The sequence below is a fragment of the Biomphalaria glabrata genome, chromosome 3 (assembly GCF_947242115.1).
Source record: "Biomphalaria glabrata chromosome 3, xgBioGlab47.1, whole genome shotgun sequence".
NCBI lineage: Eukaryota > Metazoa > Mollusca > Gastropoda > Planorbidae > Biomphalaria > Biomphalaria glabrata.
Window position 1 is genome coordinate 46,944,972 of NC_074713.1, and position 24,805 is coordinate 46,969,776.

The following is a 24,805-nucleotide window of genomic DNA, read 5'->3' on the forward strand; positions in this document are numbered from 1 at the left end:
GGTGCCATACATGAGGAAACCGGATGGAGGATTCTCACCAACTAATAAATATAGCAGCTATATGAAGACCTCTCCATAGTGACGGAAAGAAAAAGGAACAGATTACGTTGGGTAGGTCCAGAGAACAGAGAAGCAAAGATTGTTCATCGTCAAAAACCGAAAGGCAGGCGCCCCAAAGGCAGACCACGAGTATGATGGCTTGATGACATAGAGGCAGATCTACAACAGCTAAAAGTCCGGGCGTGGAGACGTAAAGCCCAGGATAGATCAGAATGGAGAGATGTGCTAGAGCAGGCCAGTCCTCTCCATGGAGACGTAAAGCCCAGGATAGATCAGAATGGAGAGATGTGCTAGAGCAGGCCAGTCTTCTCCATGGAGACATAAAGCCCAGGATAGATCAGAATGGAGAGATGTGCTAAAGCAGGCCAGTCCTCTCCATGGAGACATACAGCCCAGGATAAATCAGAATGGAGAGATGTGCTAAAGCAGGCCAGTGCCCTCCATGGAGACGTAAAGCCCAGGATAGATCAGAATGGAGAGATGTGCTAGAGCAAGCCAGGACCCTCCATGGAGACGTTAAGCCCAGGATAGATCAGAATGGAGAGATGTGCTAAAGCAGGCCAGAGCCCTCCATGGAGACGTAAAGCCCAGGATAGATCAGAATGGAGAGATGTGCTAAAGCAGGCCAGAGCCCTCCATGGAGACGTAAAGCCCAGGATAGATCAGAATGGAGAGATGTGCTAAAGCAGGCCAGAGCCCTCCATGGAGACATAAAGCCCAGGATAGATCAGAAAGGAGAGATGTGCTAAAGCAGGCCAGAGCCCTCCATGGAGACGTAAAGCCCAGGATAGATCAGAATGGAGAGATGTGCTAAAGCAGGCCAGAGCCCTCCATGGAGACGTAAAGCCCAGGATAGATCAGAATGGAGAGATGTGCTAAAGCAGGCCAGGGCCCTCCATGGAGACGTAAAGCCCAGGATAGATCAGAATGGAGAGATGTGCTAAAGCAGGCCAGGGCCCTCCATGGAGACATAAAGCCCAGGATAAATCAGAATGGAGAGATGTGCTAAAGCAGGCCAGTGCCCTCCATGGAGACGTAAAGCCCAGGATAGATCAGAATGGAGAGATGTGCTAAAGCAGGCCAGAGCCCTCCATGGAGACGTAAAGCCCAGGATAGATCAGAATGGAGAGATGTGCTAAAGCAGGCCAGAGCCCTCCATGGAGACGTAAAGCCCAGGATAGATCAGAATGGAGAGATGTGCTAGAGCAAGCCAGGACCCTCCATGGAGACGTTAAGCCCAGGATAGATCAGAATGGAGAGATGTGCTAAAGCAGGCCAGTGCCCTCCATGGAGACGTAAAGCCCAGGATAGATCAGAATGGAGAGATGTGCTAAAGCAGGCCAGGGCCCCTCTCTATTGTATGTAGCGCTACTGTGATGGATGTCAACATGACATCATAAAGAGGAAAAAAAATCGTTTCCAGAGCCGTAACCTGCAGGTTCAAAGTAAGAGGGACTGCGATCATTAATTAGATCAAAAAGTACCGGAATTTCTTTATGCGAAATTCTTTTGTAAACTATACGCTTCATTTCTTGGTTTGAATCTATCAATGATCCGTTACGGGAAGTGAGTGATCGGAAACTGGATAAGCGTATCGATTAGATTCAGTTACAATTGGAAAAGAGTGGAATCGAGTCGATTCCGTAATATCTGTTCTCGTCCACAGGATAGATACAAGAGTCGCTAGCCAGGTAAATGTGACAGTCCTCGCAGTTATTAATCACAGCAGTGAAAACAGATTAGTGGCACGGCTAGAGGAGTTACTAACTGTATACTAGGTGATTTAATTAACCTGTGCCGGGGGGAACCACATCAGGTCGTGTGTTGGTGTTCTTAACCTCGACCTTCTCCATCGCACCCCCCCCCACACACACACACAAAAAACAACAACTCTACAAGTCACGAAGTGTGGCTTTTGAACACAATTATTATAGGCTTAAGTTAGGTCTAACGGGGGGGGGACTATGTAAGAGTTGGAATTGCATGCCCTACTCAACATCAACATGCCCTACTCAACATCAACATGCCCTACTCAACACCAACATGCCCTACTCAACATCAACACGCCCTACTCAACACCAACATGCCCTACTCAACATCAACATGCCCTACTCAACACCAACATGCCCTACTCAACATCAACATGCCCCACTCAACATCAACATGCCCTACTCAACACCAACATGCCCTACTCAACATCAACATGCCCTACTCAACACCAACATGCCCTACTCAACATCAACATGCCCTACTCAACATGCCCTACTCAACATCAACATGCCCTACTCAACATCAACATGCCCTACTCAACAGAAACATGCCCTACTCAACACCAACATGCCCTACTCAACATGCCCTACTCAACATCAACATGCCCTACTCAACACCAACATGCCCTACTCAACACCAACATGCCCTACTCAACATCAACATGCCCTACTCAACATCAACATGCCCTACTCAACATCAACATGCCCTACTCAACATGCCCTACTCAACACCAACATGCCCTATCAACATCAACATGCCCTACTCAACACCAATATGCCCTACTCAACACCGACATGCCCTACTCAGCATCAACATGTCCTACTCAACATGCCCTACTCAACATCAACATGCCCTACTCAACACCAACATGCCCTACTCAACATCAACATGCCCTACTCAACATCAACATACACTACTCAGCATCAACATGTTCTACTTAACATCAACATGCCCTACTTAACATCAACATGCCCTACTCAACATCAACATGCCCTACTCAACATCAACATACACTACTCAGCATCAACATGCCCTACTTAACATCAACACGCCCTACTCAACATCAACATGCCCTACTCAACATCAACACGCCCTACTCAACATCAACATGCCCTACTCAACATCAACATACACTACTCAGCATCAACATTCCCTACTTAACATCAACATGCCCTACTTAAAACCTACATGCCCTACTTAACACCTTCCTGCCCTACTCAGCATTGCCATATGGCAAAAGTGCTAAAATGGCACACGACAACCCCTACCGCCCGTGGCCCCGGTACAACAATATCACAGGTCACGGAACAAATCGGTAAAATAGAAAAGGGCGCGAAAGAGAAGCTGGTGACCAAGGTAAAAGTGTTGCTGTTGTTTTTTGGTGAGCCAGTAGTGGTACTGCAATCAACTATCAAAGGTACTAGTTAACATACAAACAAAAGTTGATTTCACCCTAACAGGCAACATTGCAGATGTTGGCCAGATAGTGTTGTAGAAAGCGAGACCAATGTCTACTTGCGTGTTCCTGCTTGGCGGTGGTGTCAAGTCAGAGGTCCGGGGTATGGACATGTTCTACTATCATATGTTAAAATCACATGCTAAAATCACTGTTATAATACATGGTAGGTCGATTGACATGTACACAAAGCACTAATATTAAATCTCAATCTCAGCTGAATTCAAATGGAACTCTAACTTTAACTGAGTCGTTAAAAACGAATAAACCTGTGATCATATGTCGAATAAACCATCTGAAAACGTTTTTCCCCGACTTCCCTCCCCCATCCCAAACACACACACAAATAGTCTCTCACGTGGCCAAGACCTATTTCAATCAAGCAACGCCATCAGTGTTGAGACCCCGGGTCTCCATTTTCCAGGTCACCAAGGCCATAGTACAACCACGCACGTGCCCATAGGTGTACATCGGGAGTGTTGGAGCCAGAGCTGGAGTTGCGTACGTAGTCTTGGTTTGGTTGGGGAAGGGGGGGGGGGGGGTAGGCGAGAGAAGAAGGGGCGCCTAATAGGCAGCGGGGCAAAACATCTCCCCACCGCCCATGAAAAGTAGGTCAAGCGTTACTGCTGACTCCAAGACTGGGCTAAATAAGTAGCATGCGTCGGCTCATTTGTTTTCTCATTTTATTTCAAACTGCGTCAGAAGTGGGAGCTGTCATCCAAAGTTCACCACAAGTTTAGAAACTAAAAAAATAAATGTTTTCATTATGTATAAGTGAGGAGGAGGGGGGGGGGGTCATGTTAGTTCATTAGGAGGCAGACGAGAGGTGGTTAAAAAGAAATCAACACTCTGTGATAAATGTATTTCCCAATGAGTTAGTCTGGTGTGACAAAACAACGTATGTAAAAATGCTATGCTTAAACTCTCAAGACTGTATACTGTTTTAATTACTAGTTTTAATTACTATAATTCGTCATGGACAATAAGGATGTGGGCCGTCTGTGAATCCATGGATACAATGAACAGGGGCACATATATTTAAGACCTTCAAAGTGCCAAAGACAGTCACAGACAAATCGAAAATTTTACTTAAATTGATCCCGCCCTCACAGTCAAAACCTTTGAATGCATTACATATGACAAAATATGTAGGTCATGGTCGGGACTGCATAACCACTTGAAATATTGCACTATTCCTTAATTATTGGACTGGAAAACTTTTGCTTCAATGTGCTCATTATTTCTCTTCATTGAATTTATCCAGTTGCACAGCAACCATGGCGCAAAGGGGCTCATGATAAGAACCCACAGGGGGCCATTGAAAAATAGTTGTTTATTGCTTGTAATACAAGCATCCATTTAGGCCAACTTATAAGAAGTCTTTTCTATACTGTAAACGATAATATACACAAAAATATACACAGTAAAGTGTTGGTTTTTCTAAATACAATACTTCATCTTTGGTCTGAGGGGGGATGACATCATATTCTTGAACCTACTCAATACACTACAGCACTGTTTCCCAATCTTTTTCCTTAACGGAACACTTCGCACAATCGGAGTATTTAGCGGAATACTTGCTTAATTTTTAATGGAGAGATTCAATCACGTGCTGGCCTACTAGTTAACAATTCCAGTAGTTCATGGAACACTTATTCAGGTCTTGTGGAACACTAGAGTTCCGGGCAAACCCAGTTCTGGAAACACTGCACTACAGCTATTCAGAAAAAAAAAATGTAAAGGCCCATAACTTGAAAGCTGTACGTGGAATTCAAACGTATAACAGAAAGTATTTTTTACTTACATAGATTGCCATGGCCGAAGATGTTCTGTTCAGCAAATAGCTCTGCCAAGTTAATTTCTTTCAGAATGATCTCCCCTGAAACACTCCACTTGCAGTTCTCAGCAGACGTGTAGGTCCTCAAGTTTTCACAAGTCTGAAGACAATTCTTCAAGAACCTGTTTCCAGTTTGTTTTTTAAAGAAAGCATGATATTAGGTACCTTAAAGTTCTGAATTTGCAGTGGCCTAGTTGGCCAAAGTGAGGACTAATTGTGGTAAGGATATCTCTGCCTGGCTACAAGCAAACTCATTTGCAAAGTTAAAAGTGACCCCAAGCAATTGATATTTTGAGTTTCGTAACCACCCCAAGGCAAAAAAAAATATAAAAAATCAGCTACACCCCTTATACTAAAACATTAAAACTGTAGACATAATTAAGGATCCTTATTTGGATTCTTCTTTTTATTTAAAGAATTTTTAACATTTTATTTGAAATGTACAGGTATTAGATCTTTATCATTATTATTACTTTGTATACACTGCCTATTTTATGCTCAGTGCTCTTTGATCCAATCTTTTTGAAGGACGGAAAGGGGGGGGGGGGAGATCTGAGCAAAGGTTTACATAATGTCTTTATGTGCTCAGCTAAATTGGGATCAAACTACATTATATTAAGTAAATAAGCAAAAGTTATATTTTATATTTTTAAAAAGTTATTCAGTATCCAACACCAAGATCAAAGATCTCTTAATATCCATGCTATGCTAAATAATATGACAAAGAATGGACTTTTTAAAATTAGTTCTATTAAACACAGAATGTCAGAAACCTATTTAGGCCACCCAGGCTGTTCTTCAACATAAAGATTGCACCTAGCCAATCACGCTTAAACATTTTATATGATCATAAAGTACCATTTCTTTCCAAGGCTTCATATTAGCTTTATATTCCAATTCACAGTAAACACCATCATGTTATTCAATCAGATAATGTCTTATTATTTTCTTTTTATTATTATTATTATTATCTATTAATCATATTGATCTGATTTGTTTTCAAATTTTATCTGTTAAATTAAAATAAATGTCAACCAATATGTGAGGGAATACTGAAAGTTTGCTTTCGTAGATCAGATTTAGAAAATGATCTTGTCTAAATGTTTCACTCAATGAGACAATGTTTTTTAAACCTAAAAATAACTCAGCTCATCTTACAGTTCTAATTCTAAATTCAGTTTGTGGCTGTAAGAATTGTATATTTTGTAACCCTAAAAAAAAATGGACCAAAAATTGTGTTTGCTGAAAAATTTAGCCAAGACTTCTTCCATCTTGGGATATTGGGCCACCATCATCATCACATTTGCTTTCTGGGAGAAACCCAGGCCAACTTGTTTGACTTTGCTGCCATTAGTTTGTCATTAGCGTGCAGTACAGCCAGGCTAATGTCTGGGCTGCTGACCACTATATCTGGACATGATGACCAGTGTATGCCTTGGGCAGTCCCGCCAACTAAGCTTTGCTTTCACAACAATTGTGGGAGAATATCTTTTTGGGACCAAAGTGCCATGCTCTTTTTGGCTAATCCACCTGAGCCAGACTGATCCAAATCTGCTCCAAGAACCATGTACAATGGGTCAGTCTGCAGACAGCAGTTTTGTATTGCTCATAAGGTGTTGAATAAAAGAACAAGCAGACAAACAATTGTGCAAATAATAAAGTGGACAACTTTGGGCCTCTAAAAAAAAAAAAAAAAATGCTCTACATTTTAAATCATTGTATGAAAAACTAAAAGTGTTAAAAAAAAATTAAATACTTCAGTCTTTTGCTTCATATTGTTTTTGTTGTTATCTTATCTTATTAATTACAGACATTCCTTCAAAAAAGAAGATTTACTACATACTATGTATATCCCTGTGTTTACCTAGTCATACATGTTACTTAGAGACTTAAACTCTGCTATGTCATTGGTTTTTCTGGCAACCCAGTTCCAGGCTCTGATGGCACTGGCAAAGAAAGAGCACTGCTATAAATTTTTCCTAGTGCATGGAATAAGAAATGTGCCTTTATCTTTGTGGCTGAATATTTTATTAGTATGTTTTTTTTGTATTTCAAAGTTATGGTTCAGTGTTTTATGTATTATTGCTACTTTACTTTGAAGTCTTCTATCTCTAAATTTAGAGGTTTTACTAATAGTGTTACGCTGGTCGAATGTGAATATTTGTTTGTTATAAATCTTACAGCTCTATCTTTTCCACTTTAAAATATTTTTTTCTTGACTTATCTCCAATCTACTTTTTTTTTTCAATAACAATTGAATTCTTTGCTAAATAATTATCTCCATAGTGTGTCATAGATGTTCAATTTGTGTCACAGCCTACAGTTGCCCCCCAATTTATTGGTATTTTTCTTCCTACTAAACAGCCCTCATTATCTATGACCTACCTTTGTAGAAGTTTCTGGGCGGAGTCATCCAAGCTGTCATAGCTGTTCAGGTGACAAACTATCCATGTTGACAAGATAAGAACATAGTTGCTCATCAAACTCATACAAGGGAGGCTACAATCCAGCAAGAGAAAGGGGAGAGAATATTTTTTAGGGGAAAAAAAAGTAATTAATTATCTGCCCATGGAGTGTTAAAAGCATTGACATTAACTAAGCTTCTATCAATAACATACATTGCACATAGAGTCTATAGTTAGATGCTTGGTCCTTTCATCACGAAAGTGAACAGTTTAGACCAGCACCATTTTTTAACAACATGCTTTTTACTAGATATCCACCACATAAACTCTTATATTAGGACAAATGTATGCAAATGCTCCTTCTTCCCTAGTGCTATTATAGCATAGAATGGGTTGCCTGAGCAAACCAGGAAAACCAACGACTTTATCATGACAGAATTGAAGTCATTGGTTAACATGCATGACTAGATGCATGACACATAGGATGTAATCATCTTCTTTTTTGAATTAACATCTGTATTTTATAAAATTAAGTATTTACATTCCCAAAACTCATTATGATTTGAAGTACCATATCAAAATGTCATAATACTGTGTGGTCATTAGTGAGTAAGTGTCATTGACAAAAACAACATATAGACTACAGCAGTCATGCCCAAACACTGGCCTGTGGGCAATACCTGGTCCTTGACACAGTACAATCCAGCCACAAGAGACTTCTTCCCACATAGTGCACAAAGAAGCTTCAGAAGATAAGTTCCATTTGTAAAAATTTTTTTTGCTTTTATGTAGCTAGTGACAGAATTGTATATATCCCTTCCCACAGTGCACCACTGGACTATAGTGTAAGCCAGTATCATATAGAAACACAAGTATGTCACCAAAATCAATTTTTACTTATGATTTTAAAGCATGAACTCATCAGCACCATGCACATGGCATAAGGAATTCAGAGAATCAGCTATTTTAATTAAATTTGTTTTTTTGCTAATCAACTTACAGTTTCAGTTTTGCTTTATCAGTCTGCAACTGAACTTTTTTTTTTCATCCTCAGCTAATAATTGTGTTCATTAATTGACCATCATGCTCAACATTACCTGACCATTATATCCATCATTAACTTACCATTATATCCATCGTTAACTGACCACATTGTGTATGATCAAGTGACCCTTGTGTCTATCATCAAGTGACCATTGTGTCTATTATTGACAATTATGTCCATTTTAAATTGACCATTGTATTTATCCATACTTACTATTCTGTCTGTCATTAACTGACCACTATCCTTCTTTAAATGACCATTATATTTACCCTTAACTGATTGTTCTGCCTATCATTAACTGACTTCACAATCATACTATATCATTAATCCTGTTTCACATGCAATCAAAGCTATACAGATTTTTTTCTAGACAACTGTAATTATGTGAAACTACTTGAAATATGCTACTGCAATAGTAAAGTCCCCCTTTCCCCCCAAAAAAAAAGTGCCTATCTGAGACCTTATGGTCTAAGGTGTGGCTGAATCTCAGTTTAAAATAGTCTTGTATGTTCGACTTTTCCTTTTCCTATCCAGATGACCAATCATGGAGTCTACTTATTCTCCACCAGGACATTCACAGTTTGAATGCCACTTCATTCTTAATGCAACAGTAAAACACACACACACACATTTTTGGATTAACTTTTTTAATTGTTGATGAAACACTGGCAGAGGTTTGGGACAAAATTTTAAGGTATTCTGGTGGAGGATTTATGGTAAAAAATAGTGTATATGAATAATTTAAAGACTTATTTTATTGATACTAAGCTCAATAATAAGCTTATTTCTTGCAAATAATAATACAAAGTGTGGGGATGTTTTTTTTTTCTTTTACAAACAGTAAAGAAATTATAAGAATCATTGTGTTATAAATCAAATTTTGAGAACTGGAGGAGAGAGTTTTATTTAGTGTGGGCTTGGTTTTCTACATTATGATGGTTTACATATGACTGTGTCTTCCTGCATTCAATGAAACTGATCAATTACAGTGTGTGTGTGACAATAAAACAAAACAGTACATATAAACCTACAAGGCCTTCAGGCTGTCTAAATTGTCACGCTGCCTTGACCTTAGTTGCTTGTCCTGCAACTGTCTCAGTCTGAGCCGCAGTGTGGAACTGATTTGTCTCAGAGAGGCTTCCGTTTCCTGTAGGACTCTAGAACATAGATTGACAATCTCACTTTCTGAAACTTTCTTAGTGCTTCCCATGGCTGGCGTTGACTTGCTAGGCTGAAAACAAGGATAACCATGGCAACAATATTTAAACAAAGTAAACAACACTACTGCAAGGAACATCAACAGCACATTACAACAACACATTATAAAAATAATTACCTGAACACACTGTAAAAACAATTAACACACTGTAAAAACATATGACTCATCAAATTGTAAAAAAACAATTGACTCCACAGATTGTAAAAACAACTAACCCAACACATTGTAAAAACAAATGACTCAACACATTGTAAAACAAATGACTCAACACATTGTAAAAACAAATGACTCAACACATTGTAAAACAAATGACTCAACATATTGTAAAAACAATAGACTCAACACACTGTAAAACCAACTGACTCAACAGATTGTAAAAAACAAATGACTCAACACATTGTAAAACAAATGACTCAACACATTGTAAAAACAATTGAATCAACAGACTAAAAACAATTGACTCAACAGATTGTAAAAAAACAAATGACTCAACAAACTGTAAAAAACAATTGACCCAGCACATTGTAAAAACAACTGACTCAACATGTTTCATAATTATTATAAATAGCTACAATTAGACACATAAATAATAACATTGTTGTTGTTTTTTAAAGCCTTTCAGCTTTAAAAAAAAAATAAACTAAGGAAGTAACTAGAAAATGACTCCTAGGGATGACTATAAAATAAGGGAGAGAATAGAGTGATTCCTTAGTACTGCAAATTCAAGGAAAAAAAAGGGAGACAGCTAAATTCAGAAAGAGTTAATATAAGAAACAGATACAAAATTATCTGTCATTTTGTGGGGTAAAGAGTATATCTAATAAAAACAGGAGAAGATCGTATAATTAAACATAAACAGCTTACACTGTGCAATAAAATATTATATTTTCTATTGTGTAAGTTCAGAAACAAAGACTTACATGCCATCTATGAAGTGTGTTGTGACGCAAGAGATTCAATACAAACTGTATCCTCCCATCACTGTTTTCAAAAGGAACAGCAGACCTAAAATTTGATAATTCAAATTTCTACTTATCTCAACATAGTTACAGTCATCAAAAGATAATGCTGTAGTGATAAAACAAATGTTACAAATACATTGATGAATACTTTATATATGTATATATATATACAATGAATGAAATATTTATTGTTATAGATATGTGTAACTGTAGAGTAGATCAAAAGATAGTTCTTACATTTCAAGTAACATGTTCCAATCTGGCAATCTTGAAGACAATGAAGAGAGAGATTCAGACTGTACAAATCTTTTCAATGATGCCTGGATCAACTCCAAATGTTTGCTATGCAAGGGGAGGGAGCGGGGAGGGTTTATATGAATAAATTAAACAGATAATACATTTACTGAATACAGGAATCATATAAAAAAAACAACTTGGTAAAGTTTGCTAAGTGCAAAGCAAAAATCACAATAATCTATTCAATCAAATGAGACAAAGAAGAAATATGTTAAAATATTTCAATCTATGTGTTTTATTGCTGTATCTATACTGCAACTTCACACACAGAAAAAAGTTCTTCCAGTTGGTTGACTTGAATAGTTGTATCTACATGCATTGATCAATAAAAATCAGTATGGGTATAAGTCTACAATTGAGAAAAATATGAGATACACTTTAGTAAGTCACATATGACACTCATGTTGAATTTCAGTTCTGGGTAGTAACTTGACTTAATGAATAAAACTCAATTAAATCAAAAGAAGACAACTGTCCAGTCTTTTACATGTACATGGATCACTAGCTGTATCTTGTCCAATCATTTATTTTTAATCTAAAAATTCAATGTTGGTATAGGCCTCTTTCAGTCAAAGAACATCTTTTAGATTGTGAGATGAGAGCCTGGGCATCAGCAATGGTCTGAACGATGCAGCCCACACACTAACACCCCCCCTCCCTCACCATGCAGCTGATGTATCAAAAGGAGCAGCACTGTAGGCTGTGTTCTGGCAGAATGTAGCTTGTAACCAGCTCCTGATTTGTGTTCTCATGGTTGACTCCAAAAGTCTTTCTAATGTTTGGGTATAGCAGCAGGGCAGAAGAAGTTTGGATTTAGAGTTTGTCCTCTACTTATATTTGATAAGGATAAGAAAATGATCATTGACACTCTTTTTGTTTACATTTGGTTTCAAAAAATGAATTTCCACTTTAAGAAAGCTGACCATAGTTATCTCATTTCAATTATTATTTTTTAACACAAAACAAATTAACTGACAGTTATTACTTCATGATAAGTTTCTTTTTAAAAAAAATAAAACATATTCAGTAACATACCAAGGTTTAGTATCTGAATACTGGCACAACTCTAAATAAATACCAGTAGCTAAGGAAGACAACTCTATGATCTGAATACAAAAACACAAAGAATCTTATTAATGCCCTTCCAATATAAAGTGATGTAAAAAGAATAACAATAAAACTCTTTAAAAGTGTCATTTTATAGGGAATTACAGAGCCCACTTTTATAGGGAATTACAGAACCCACTTTTATAGGGAATTACAGAGCCAACTTTGTTGTATACAGCAAAGTGACCCTACTATGAACTTTTCCCTAACAGAGGTTATGTACTCTTGAGTTGATGGAAAAGGGCATCCCAGATCCCCATATAATGAGAAAAATCTCCCCTAAAACACCAGGAATTAGATGTACACTAACTCAAGTTATATGGCACGACCAATTCATTCCAATCATAATGATCAAATGTGATATAAAAAAAACATATTTTGCTTTTTAAAAACTCTGAAACTAAAATGTATTAAATTTATACAAAATAAACATCAAATGTTGAACTTTAAGGAACTGCTTTCACTGTAAAAAATATATCTCATAATCTGTTATTTAATATTTAGCCCAATCTAGTAGATTGAAAGAAGTTCCAAACTATAATTTATGTAGTTTTGTTCTTCTTATCAATTTGTCCAGTATCAATAAATTAGTAGCTGCTGCACTAGAAGTATAGCCAGTGATTTACCTTGTGTTTGAGTATGGAAACTGGATGAAATATGGATCTGTATCCTTCCACAGGAGACGCCATGCCATGAGGCGTAAACTAAATCAAAGAAAAAAAAGGCGAGCATAACAATAATTAATTGATTTAAAAACTTTCTTTGGGGCACAGTAGCAGGAGAAAAAGGGAGAGAAAAAAAAACACTGTCTAGAAGGATTTTAAAGTATAGAATTGAATTTTAAATTCCGTTTCATTTTTTTTTCTCTGTCTCATGGAATGTTGACAATTTTAATTAAGAACAAAATCAAAGCATGGGCTTGGCTTGTTTCTGTGTGAGACTCTAGGCTTGTCAGATGATTGGAATAGAGGAAAACAACTGGTCAACACCAGCAGAACTACAAAGTCACAGTAATGCAGAACAGTTACAGAGTAAACCAGAAGTTCCAATATTCAATATGGAAATCTTCCTTACTCTTCCTGATGTAATCAGGAATGGGTTAATAAAAATAAATGAATGAAATGGGAGGGGGGGGGGGGGGAAAGGGGGATTTTTAATATACTGAGATAAAAACAATTTGTGTTTATAGAATACTTATGATATTTCAAGCCTATAAAGCTATTTCATTCATTGTGAAGTTACTTCAAGTAAACAATTATAAAGTAATAATAAAACTAAAACTAGAAACTAGAATATCTAATAAGTGAATTCATCAACAACTACTTTTAGGGCCAGATAAAACAGGCAGGAAATCACTATGCAGCACAGAGACTGTTGTACTGTCAAGTAATCAGCTTCTCCGTGGCTCAGTTTATCTCTTGCTCTCGGCCCCTTGGGATAAATGAGAAGATCATGAAGTAAATCCTGTGGAAGTCGACAAAAAAAGTCTCTCAATGGAGGTCATTAAGAGATCAGTATAGCATGGAAGTCTTCAAAGATGATTGAATTTTTAGGTTATTACCAAAGTGTTATTTAAAAAGTTGTTCATTATATGTGTTTTTTTTCCAAACACATTCATTATCCAGTGTCACAACAAATCAAAACCAGTACATTTTGTCTATCAATTTTTTTCAGAAAGTTCTGCCAAGATATTAACTTATTTAAAATTATTAAACTTTTTATCTAAAGGCAGAATTAAAAGTTTTGTTTATACCATTTAGAAGTAGTGAAAAAAGTTTCCCAAGTTTCAAAACTACATAATAAGTTGGGATGAATAATGTTAAAAAAAAATAGCATAATAAAAAATAATTTCATAATACCAATATCTGTATAAATATTATTTCAAGATTTAAAATAATGCATTTTCATTTACCATAAATGATTCTCCACAAACTTGTATCAAAGCATTAAGACTACCGTCTGGCAAGTACAAGTCCAATATCTAAAGTAGGCATAAAAAAAACAACCAAAGATAAATAACTATAAAGAAAAAATATATTTAGTACTCACTTGACTAAATAAAAAATTAAAGTTTTTTTTCAGAGCTTGCAATCTATAGGGCAGATGATGTAAAGATTATCTGTTTCTGTGGCCATCGGTTAACGAGGGTGTTATGTGGCCAGCACAACAACCAACCTCCTTTACTTTTCCCCAACTAATGTCAGGTACCCATTAGAGCTGGGTGAACTCAGATGCACCCTAAATATCCTAAAATTAAAAATCATATTCTTCACCAGGATTCGAACCCAGGCCCTATAGAGTGTATCTGTATCTACTATAATTTATAAGCCATTTTTTTAAATTTCAATTCCCTAAACTTTAGTTCATATGACTATGTTGACTGAACTAATCCAATCTACATCTAGCCAAAGAAAGTTTACTGATCTTTAAAAAGGTCAAGAAGATGCATTGAACTGTTTGCTTACCTCTTCAAATGTTGTGTACAAACTTGTTGCCTACCAAAGAAGATAACAGACATTCATTAACAATGACTGACACCAGAGCCAGATTTGGGGATGGTCAGATGGAGCTACTGCCCCAGGGAATCCACAAGAGAGGGGCCCCAACTATGGAGCAATGCATTTTTACTATAAATATTTAAATTTTATAGTTGGCAACATTGTCGTGTTTAAGACGTGTCCTCTAGTAATGTGCTAATAGGGAGAAATCCACAAAACTGTATCATTAGATTTCAGAGCTACCTTCCTGAACACTAAAATTACATTAAGAGTGAACTTAGTTTTGAGGGTCTTGAAATGCACTAGAGAGTGCTCATTTTCAACAATGACAATTATAAAGAATAGGCTCTCAAAGATGATGGGACGAAACCGGCTGTTGAAGCAAAAACCCAGCTAAATATTGAATGTGATTTAATTTGTTATTAAATTTTAGTGACTTTAACCATTGCTACATTCTGTTGGGAATAAATTTTTGAAAGACTTGACAGAAAAAAATTGTTTCTTTTATTCTGAAAATAATTAGAAACCTCCACTCCTTCGTCACCCCAGGGCCTCCAGACATCAGACCTCCTAATCCGGCCCCGCTGAAACAATATTTTTTAAATTGTTAAATAAGGATCTGATGAGCTTACCAAAATTAAAATAGGTTGAAAATTTCCAATAGAGGTAAATTTTGGGTCTATTTTATACCTCAAAACATGTTAATTTTCTTATTTAAAAAAAAAGTGTTTTTTTTATATCAGTTTTGAGCACCTTTGGAATATCTGACTTCAAAAAGAACTCAGTGAAACAGCATTTACATTTCAACCTATTTAATTAAAGATGTGAAATGTAATGTTTATATTTCTTGAAATAGAATACAGGACCGGTCCTAGCAGTTGTGGGGCCCTATGCAAAAAGGGTTGCGTGGGGCCTACTCTGATAAGTATAATGTCAAAATTAAGATTTTGTATTAGAAAATACATTCTTCTTTGCAATAAATTTTTATAAAATGTAAGCTGACAATGCCCTTTTTTTTTTCTCGCATATTTTTGGCACCCCAAAATGACAATTTTTGTCTATTTACAGGAGATTTGTATGAATTTTCAGGAGATTTTTTTTAATTTCAGGAGATTTCCAGGAATTTTTTGGTATGTTTTGCAATTTCAGTAGATTTCCAGAAGGCCGAGGAAACCCTGTTATTATATACAAGTTATAATGGTTTAATTTAATAATTGGCACCTAAAATTAGCACAGGGCCTATGAAAGTGCAGGGCCCACTGCAGTCGCATAGGTTGCAGTGGCCTAAGGCAGGGCCTAATGGGATATATTTATACTTTTTGTAATGTGATGTTTGCATTTCTTGGTTTTTAAAACAGTTTAAAACATTGATAAACCTTAGCAAAAGCAATTATAATTTCAAATGTACAGCAAATTATTATTATTCCAAATATACAGCAAAACCCATAGATTTGTTTCTATAGACAAAAATAAATGTTTACCTCAGCAGTCAGGAGTCTCTCTGGGCATTTGTTAACTACAACAAAAAGTCTTCTTAAAGTACATTCCAGCTGTGGCAACAGACAAAGTGCAGACCAGCTGTAGCTGTGAAAAAAACAACAGCAAAACAGATGGGTGTGAAGCTTTGAAAGAGTCAAAGTTCAATAACTGATTCACAAATTACTATTAAGTAAAGTACCCCTTTCAAACCTGTAAAAATCATTTGTTTCTATGGTAGATAGTTAAAAAGGGTGTAATGTGGCTAGCACAATGACCTGAGATGAACTTCTATTAAAAAAACAGAGCAGGAAGGACTCAATCCTCCCGCAGTGCTCTGGCAAGAAACTGGGCCATTTGGCCTAATGTCTCATAGCTACCATACAAGTCGAGTGACTGCTCAGACAAGTCCCCCCTAAGCTGGCGGAGCTGGGAACACTCCTACAAGACATGCGACACTGTTTCAATGCTCTCTCCACAGTGAAGGCATCGGGAGTCAAAGTTCGTATGGAACCGGGCAAAATATGCCCCAATAGGACAGTGTTCTGTCCTACACTGTGCAATAATTGTCTGCTCAGTCGCCACCATGGATCGTCGCGATCTTGGTGACGCATGTGCTGCCAGACACTACGTGCTCTATTGGATTCCTCCCAGGATTTTAACCACTTCTCTTGAATGAGTGCTTGGATTTCTGCCATTGCTTGTAAAAATGTGCTTTGTGCTTCGATGTGTGTGGCTGCCAAAGCACCCTCCCTTGCAAGGGCATCTGCCGTTTCATTGCACCTTATGCCGCAATGTGAGGGCGCCCACTGCATAAAAACGAGAGCTCCAATAGCTCAGCACAATGACCAAACATCATTACTTTCCCCAACTTTCCCCATTAGAGCTTGGTGGACACAGCGGGAGTGTCCTAAAAATCTCAAAATTATAAATCACTGTATTCAATAAGATTTGAACTTGAGACTTCCTCGGTTTAGAAGCCAAGTTCTTTACCACTCAGCCACTATGTAAGCCAATTGCTTATCATTTTAACTGGAGTGACTATCCTATGGATAAGTAAGTAAAAGATAGATCTATAATTTTGTATGAAAAATTATAAAAATTTAATTAACTCATTTGATACATCACAATAATGTCTTTTAGCTGAAATCAAGTGATGTTTTAAAAACGTGCTTACTTCTTGAGACTATAGTAAGTGAAACCAGACTTGATCATTTCTTTATTCCCTTTGGTTACAATCCAGCTGCTTTCAATCAACTCTTCAATCTGCTGCAAGTGAACATCTGATAGCTCTACTGAGAACAAAGATTGTTTTAAATTATTACTTCCCTGGCATCTGCCATTTCTACAGAGAACAAAGATTGGTCTAATGATTACTTCAATAACATGACAGCTCCAAAGAAAACAAAAATAGTTTTTTAAAGATTATTTCCATGAACAACCATCTTCCATTCAAATATGGATCACAAGATTAAACTTTCCAATGCACACAATGGAATGATTTATTTTCTATGAAACTCAAAGTTTTAAACAAGCCGCACTATAATACACTTGATTGTATCAACTTTCTAGAAACTTGTGAGTACACTTAATGTATTCATCAAATTAATAGAAACAGGTTTAGATTTCTCTTTATATTGTTTTTAGTAACTTAATCTTACTATAATTTTTTATTAAATTCATAATAGGTGCCTTTGTATGTAATAGTGGTTTGGGCTGATAAAACATCCAAAACTTTGAAAGCTGTATACTCTATCTAGAGGCCTGAACAAGAAACAGGCCCCAAATACCTGTACAGAAGAAAAACTGTATGGAGAGGAGCCTGATTTGAAAACCACTGCATTATTCATATCAGGTCCTCTCAGATATAGGACTAGTTATCTGAACCCTCCAACATATTAATGAGAAGACAGAAGATCTTAAACCACTTACAACATTTAACAGAAAGCTTAGGTCTTTTAAATGAATAAAGATGTGGACACTGACACCAGATAACACATGAAAAGATTATTTATTTAGTTACCTCTTCGTCATTATCAACTTTGTGTTCATAAGGTTTAATTGATATTAGCTCATTTCTGATTTAAAAAATGAAAGTAACAACATAAAAAATGTATTTACCTTTCAAATGCTGAGCTATATCATCGCATGCAGACAAGGAAACATGAAGCCTGTTCTCTACTACATCAGTAGAAAAATGTCTTTCTGACAAATGTTTTCCAATGCTTACAGTCAACAGCAGTAAAAAATAAATATACCTGTGGATAATATTCAGCCGGAATGGTTATAACTTCAGGACAGAAGAGTGAAAAGTAAAGTAACAATACTAGAAACAATGAACAATATCTTACAAATACAAAAACACAATCTAAACACATACTCAGAAAGACAAAGTCACATCTCTTATTCAATACACTAGAAGGAATTTGCATAAGTGCTCCTTCTTCTCTCGTGTCATTAGAACATGGAATGGGTTGCCTGAATCAGTCAGGAAATCCTGTCATTAAGTTTAAGTCTCTAATTAACATTCAAGACTAGATTAACAAGGAATATCTAATTTATAAGATAAGATTGATAATGTTGTCAATTTTATATTTTTAAAGTTTGGAATTTGTCTGAGAAAAAGAAAGAACAAAAATACAAGAATGTTCAAGATTTCAAAAATTATTTTGCTATTGAAATAGACATACAAAATGAAAAAAAAACTTGCAATCTTATCTTATCAATTACAGAAGTTCCTTCAAAAGATAATGCAACATAATTACATCATTTGCATATTCATGTGTCACTCTAGTTGTGCATGTTAATTGGAGACTTAAAACATGGATTTTCCATCTTATTCAAGCAATCCATTCTTCTTCTATCAATCTTCTACTAGGAAATAAAATACTATTATGTTAAAACTTTCTTAATTGTACTATGAAAAAAAAAATCTCTGAACCTTCTGGGTAATTCATTGACAGAAAGAAATCCATGCCAGGCGACATTTCGTAGATTCATTGACACAGGTGGGCCCATCACAACATGGAGAACAGCAATCTGAAAACCAATGCAAAGTTTACCAGACGGTGAAAATGATAAATTATTTTGTATGCAATCAATTATGCAGATAAACTTATTACACAACCAATGTATGCAGATAAACTTACTACAGAGTCACCTAAGATATCCCTCAGTTCAGTAGTAGCAAGAAGATCTTTTAGCATGGCAGGACATTTCATACCTTTGGTTAAATAGAGCTGAAAGGAAATAATGACAATGAAGCAAGGAGATTGTCAGTACATATATGTGATATTAAAAATATGCAGTTATTATGTGTGTCAAATCTGCCTTACTTGGTACAATAAAATTACTAATTAGTTCTTAAAATTTTATCTAAAAATAAACTCCTAGAGTCTAAAGTTTATATAAATATATGTATGAGTGTGTGTAATTAGGTTTCAAATTATAAAAAAAAAATAAAAATTATAAACTCTAAAATTACATTTCCAAGAGCTTTTTCCAAGCCTCCACATAACATTAGCAAGGCTAATAAATCATCAGCACCATCATGATGACTTAAAAGTTCAAAGCAATCCTGAAATAACTAAAGACAGAATCTACATTAGCAAACTAATAACACAGCTTGGTCACTATTATGATTTAAGCTACATCACCGCTAATTTGCCAACTTAACAACAATTTGAAAAATACTCTTGTTAAGTCAATTTCCCAAGACATTTTATGAAAATGTGATAAACTATTTTTTTAACATACTTTTACATTTTTAGTCCAATCCAAGAATCTGCTGAATTTGACAGTAAATGTGGTAGTGTCAAAGTGTTCTAAGACAACTTCAGAAAATCTGAAGGCTTGTGTCATACACTGTACAGAGTTTTTATAATGTAAACTGATGTCAATGTTAGATTCATCTGAAACATAGAGAATACAAATTAAACAGAACTAGTTCAAGTAGTTCCTAAAAATGAAAACATGATTTATGGATTATATAAGCCTAATCCTAACCCTAACCCTGACATCTTGATTTTGTAACTATATAATGTATTTTCGCTGGCTCGGACATGTCACCCGCATGCCAGATGGTAGAATCCCGAAAGATATCTTATATGCTGAGCTTGTGGAAGGAGTCAGACCCAAGGGCCGCCCAAGACTAACATATAGAGATGTCTGCAAGCGAGACATGAGAGCCTCAGGCATCAGTGAAAGTATGTGGGAAAACATAGCCAAAGACCGGAGTGCATGGAGACAGACTGTGCGTGCTGGGACAACCCTTGCTGAGAACAAAAGAATTGAAGCGGCTTTAATCAAGAGGGAAAAAAAGAAAGCTGCCCTGTCTGCTAGCCCTAAATCAGAGGCATACAAATGTACGAATTGTGGCAAAGTCTGCCGTTCTAGAATTGGCTTGATTAGCCACACCAGATTCTGCCCCGTCTCAAGATTAAGCCAAAACCAGTGACTCACTTGGGCGCATCCATTGCCTTTCGAGACAAAAGGAGCCATATATATATAATGTAAACTTTAAAGGTACAGACCTTGCAAATTATAGACCAGATGATGTAAAAATCATCTTTTTCTATAGCCAAGGGTTAATGAGGGTGTCATGTCACCAGCGAAATGGCCAACCTCCTTTACTTTACCCCTACTAATGTCAGGTACCCATTAGACTTGGGTGGACTCAGGGGCTTCCTAAAAAAACAAAATTTCAAAATCCCAGTCTACACCTGAGACCCTTTAGTTCAGGTACCAGTCATCCACTGTGCCACCTTATTATAAACTTAAGTCTATAATTGCATATCAGTATTTGCAAAAGTTTTTTTTTCCTGGTAAAATAATGGTAAAATAAAAAAAATAAAAAAATTTCAATAAAAATGTCATTTGAATTACATGTGTTATTTTCTTCCACATATGAACAAGACAATTGTTTAAGTTTGAAACAATATAAGCATTAGCTCTGAGACTATGCTTAAAAACTGATATATGGTGACTTAGAATCTCAAGGTTAGATCCTGGGGAAAAATTTTTTTCAATTACGAATTTTAAGGCATCCCTAAATCTACCAAAATTCTAAGGAAACTTGTTTGTCACATAGATCTATGTCACACAAAAATACATACAATAAGCAAATATAGGCATGGTTCAACAGTGTAGTGTTCAAAAAAAGAAATCATAGCAATGTATATTCCTATTATCCCTTTAACCACTAAGAAGGATTTCTACCAGCAGACAGATGTGGATTGGGAACTCTTCAGCCATGTTGAAGACAAAGGAGCTGGAATTCTCAGCTATGCAATAAGTCACCTGTTAAGGCTACTCACAAGCATCAGGCAGAGATTTGAATTTACTTATTTATCATCTAAGATCAAAATGAAATCATTTCAATAATGTTTAGCAATATTGTGAGGTAGACAAAAAATTAATAAAATTGTCTTGATCAGAGGTAAAAGTTGAATTGGATAGGTACTAGAAAGATCATATACAGTAAAGTAAAAGTAAAGTTCCCACTTCAGACCTTGTGATCTATAGAGCAGATGATATAAAGGTCTTCTGTTTCTGTGGCCTGCTGTTAACGAGAGTGTCATGTGGCCAGCACAACGACCAACGGACTTTACTTTTCCCCAACTAATGTAAGGTACCTATTAGACTCTAGATCTGGGTGGACTCAGAGGCACCCAAAGATCCTGAAATTAAAAATCCCAGTCTTCACCAGGATTCAAACCCAGGACACCCAGTTCTGAAGTCAAGCGCTTTACTGCTCAGCCACCTCACCTCCTGAAGGATCAACTACTCTAAAGTTTTTCCCATTCCATCTGAAAGTACAGGGTCAGCCATTCAATAAACTAACTTCTGGTATCTTGGTATTGATGTAGAGCTCTTGGCATCCTTACTTAGTGCAAGCAGTGGCCAGGGAATGGTCAGGTTTGATGTTTTTATTTAAAAAGATGTAGGCTAATCTAATTAAATTATTTGTGTATCACTCTAGGGTCTGCAACGTTGTCATTACTGGAAGTGGTAATGGATATAAGCACTTCACTAAATATAAAATGCTTCCTAATGGCATGCATCTTAAATAACCTCTCACAACCAGTCCAACTCCTGGCCTTCACATGTGAAAGGCTTTGAGAGCCAACCCTTAGGAAACACTTAAGACAGTTTTCAGCACACATTCCTACAACCTGGCATAACAAGCTGAAACCAAACTATAATTTTGATAGATCAACTGTATGGAGAGGGTGGAAATACTGTGTGGGTAACATTGTTCCAACCATAGCTAATGCCCAGGCATTCATCTCTTTCCTATTAGATGATCCACAGTCGCTTCTGGACTGAAGGAGGCCACAGACTGTAGTTTACCTAACTGACCATCAATAATGAAATGACAGAAATTACCCTAGCTTCAACTTCATTATTTCTTATAGATCTATTACTAGACCTTAAAAAATATCCTTTTTTATTCTAGATCAAGGAAGTCATTTCTGACTGCCTAGTCGTGTGGTTTGCGCTCTGGACTGTCGTTCAGACTTATCGATGGTCCCTGGTTCAAACCCTGCCTGCTCCCATCCCCCGTTGTCCTGAAGGAGGTTCGGACTAGGAAGTAAATTATCTTCAACTCTGAAGGAACATCCAAAACATGTAAAATTAGGCTAGACTAAAATGGTAATATCGCAAGCTATTTTTTTTTAGTCATTTTAAATAGCATAAAAATAAATAAAATTTTTAATAAGGAAATCAAACATAATTCAGGAGTACCTTTGATTTGGGATGTAGATCTAGGACTAGATCTAAGTGTAATATTTTCATTTGTATGAGGTGGCCGAAAATGGATGTAGCCATTCTTGCAAATAATAAATGCAGTCTTAGTCTTAATAAGATTGTCCTGAAGCCCCAATAATAAATCCAGATGAAACAATAGTTTAGACTCTTCAGTCTCTTCTGAATCACATTCTTTTAATGAGCATTCGTGTTCAAAATAAGGTGAGGCGATAAAAGGCTGAATTGGTGGAGTCGATGTCAACGATGAATTTGAAACAGTTATGTCGTCAGAGTGCTTAGAGTAAGCGTCATCTGCAATACTACCAACATCATGAACATGACAAATCAAGCGTTTCACGCCCTCGCTAAGAAAACTTTGGGAATTATTGTTAAACTGCCTTAACAATGATGCAACTATCTCTATTTCATTATTATCCGAATTAAAAGACATTTCCAACGTTATGACTTTTTTTTTCACAATACACCTAGATATAGATACAGATTCTAGATCTATATAATGTATTACTGTAGGCCTGCTTCGCCAGCGAAGTTGAATATTTCGAATATTTTTTCAATGAAACAGAATCAGAATGTAAACATTGTAGAGAGACTAGATCTATTTTCTTAAACTTTAAACCAAAAGAGTGAGAACCCCCCCCCCCCTTTTTTTTTTTCCTATTTCACATTATTAATGGGTCAGATCCATAGCGTCCTTACCAACATTCTTCCAGGAATGGCCAGAGAATAACTGGTTTTGTTGATATTTTATTTCTAAAAAAAAAAAAAAAAAAACAACTCTAGTGTTCTAAATGTTTTATATATGCTAATGTCAGTATAGCTTTTTAAATTCATTTATATGTATATTTTAAGTTGGAGTCGAGCTCGAGAACTAGCTCTAGCCTCTACAATCCAACATACTGAACACTGTACTAGAGAAATATTTATGAAAAAAAGTATAAAGGGGACTAGTTCAGCTTATACCACAACATCATTCAATTACAAATTCTCTCCCTTTTTCGATACCAAACATAGCAATTAATTACCAATAGATAATTAACTAATTGGTTATTTTTTTAATTATTATTATTGATTCTTGTTTTTTCAGGTAAAAGAAATAAATTTCATCTTGATCCGAGATTGGGTGTGGCAGAAATAATGTGTATAAACTTTTTACCAGACAGACATAGTGAATAAGCATGATAATTAGATCTAAAAGAAATCATATATGAAAAAAAAACTGTTTAATGCCTTAATTGCACAATGACTATATAATACTTTTCAATTTCTAATTTTTTTTTACAATGGGTATTAGAGCTAGTTGTTTATTTATTGTTTATTATGTTTGTATGGTCTTGATTACTATTAAATTTGATATGATTAAAATATCTTTCGAAGGATCACCTTCACCAGTTGAACTGTTGAGGCACCAACCCTGAACTCCATTCCATTTGTTTGCCTTAAATAGATTCTCTTTCAAAGACAGGCTCGTCTATTCTTTAATGTTGTCTTTTAATCGATTACTCTATCTGCTTCTTCTTTTTCCTGGTACTGTTTCCTGAGGGAAAGTCTTTGTGATTCTTGAGTGCTTTGTTATATGGCCATAAAGTTTTAGTAAGTTTAGTTGTTGTTTTTTTACAGTGGTTAGCAGGTAATCATGGGGCCCAATTAGCCATTCCGATCCTGTTTCAAATCTTATTTGTGATGTGGTCTTTATAGGTAATACTATATCCTCCTATGGCATCTCAAGTCCATTACAAGGATCCTCCTCTTTAATTCTGAAGTTAGCCTCCAAGATTCGCAGACATACAAGAATGTAGACATGACCAAGGAGCGCATCAGTTTGATTTTAGTGCTGGACAATGCCTTTGTTGACTGTTTTGAGCTTTGCAAGTGTTGCTATGGACTGTTTGAACAAGACCATTT

General features: G+C 36.2%; 1 protein-coding gene across 1 annotated transcript; it reads right to left on the minus strand.

Annotated features, from left to right (window-relative positions):
* Positions 1-4,671: 4,671 nt before the first annotated feature.
* LOC106073206 (endoplasmic reticulum membrane-associated RNA degradation protein-like) lies at positions 4,672-23,386 on the minus strand. Its single transcript, XM_056023477.1, has 19 exons — positions 22,880-23,386; positions 19,889-20,043; positions 19,617-19,718; positions 19,282-19,371; positions 19,074-19,171; positions 18,254-18,390; positions 17,310-17,427; positions 16,138-16,240; positions 14,624-14,653; positions 14,071-14,139; positions 13,482-13,622; positions 12,785-12,862; positions 12,087-12,157; positions 10,992-11,096; positions 10,713-10,797; positions 9,605-9,804; positions 7,509-7,622; positions 5,091-5,245; positions 4,672-4,676 (listed from the first exon to the last, which is right to left on the minus strand). Exons 1-19 carry the CDS (start codon positions 23,331-23,333, stop codon positions 4,672-4,674), a joined length of 2,310 nt encoding a protein of 769 aa, XP_055879452.1. The 5' UTR covers positions 23,334-23,386.
* Positions 23,387-24,805: the final 1,419 nt, after the last annotated feature.

Excerpts from the sequence above, each read along its gene's own strand:
- LOC106073206 (XM_056023477.1), bottom strand. The coding sequence starts at position 23,333 with ATGTCTTTTAATTCGGATAATAATGAAATAGAGATAGTTGCATCATTG. Across the intron at positions 19,372-19,616 it reads TGGAAAAAGCTCTTGGAAAT|CTCTATTTAACCAAAGGTAT; the intron begins GTAATTTTAGAG and ends ATTTCCTTTCAG. Across the intron at positions 5,246-7,508 it reads GCCCAGAAACTTCTACAAAG|GTTCTTGAAGAATTGTCTTC; the intron begins GTAGGTCATAGA and ends AACTGGAAACAG.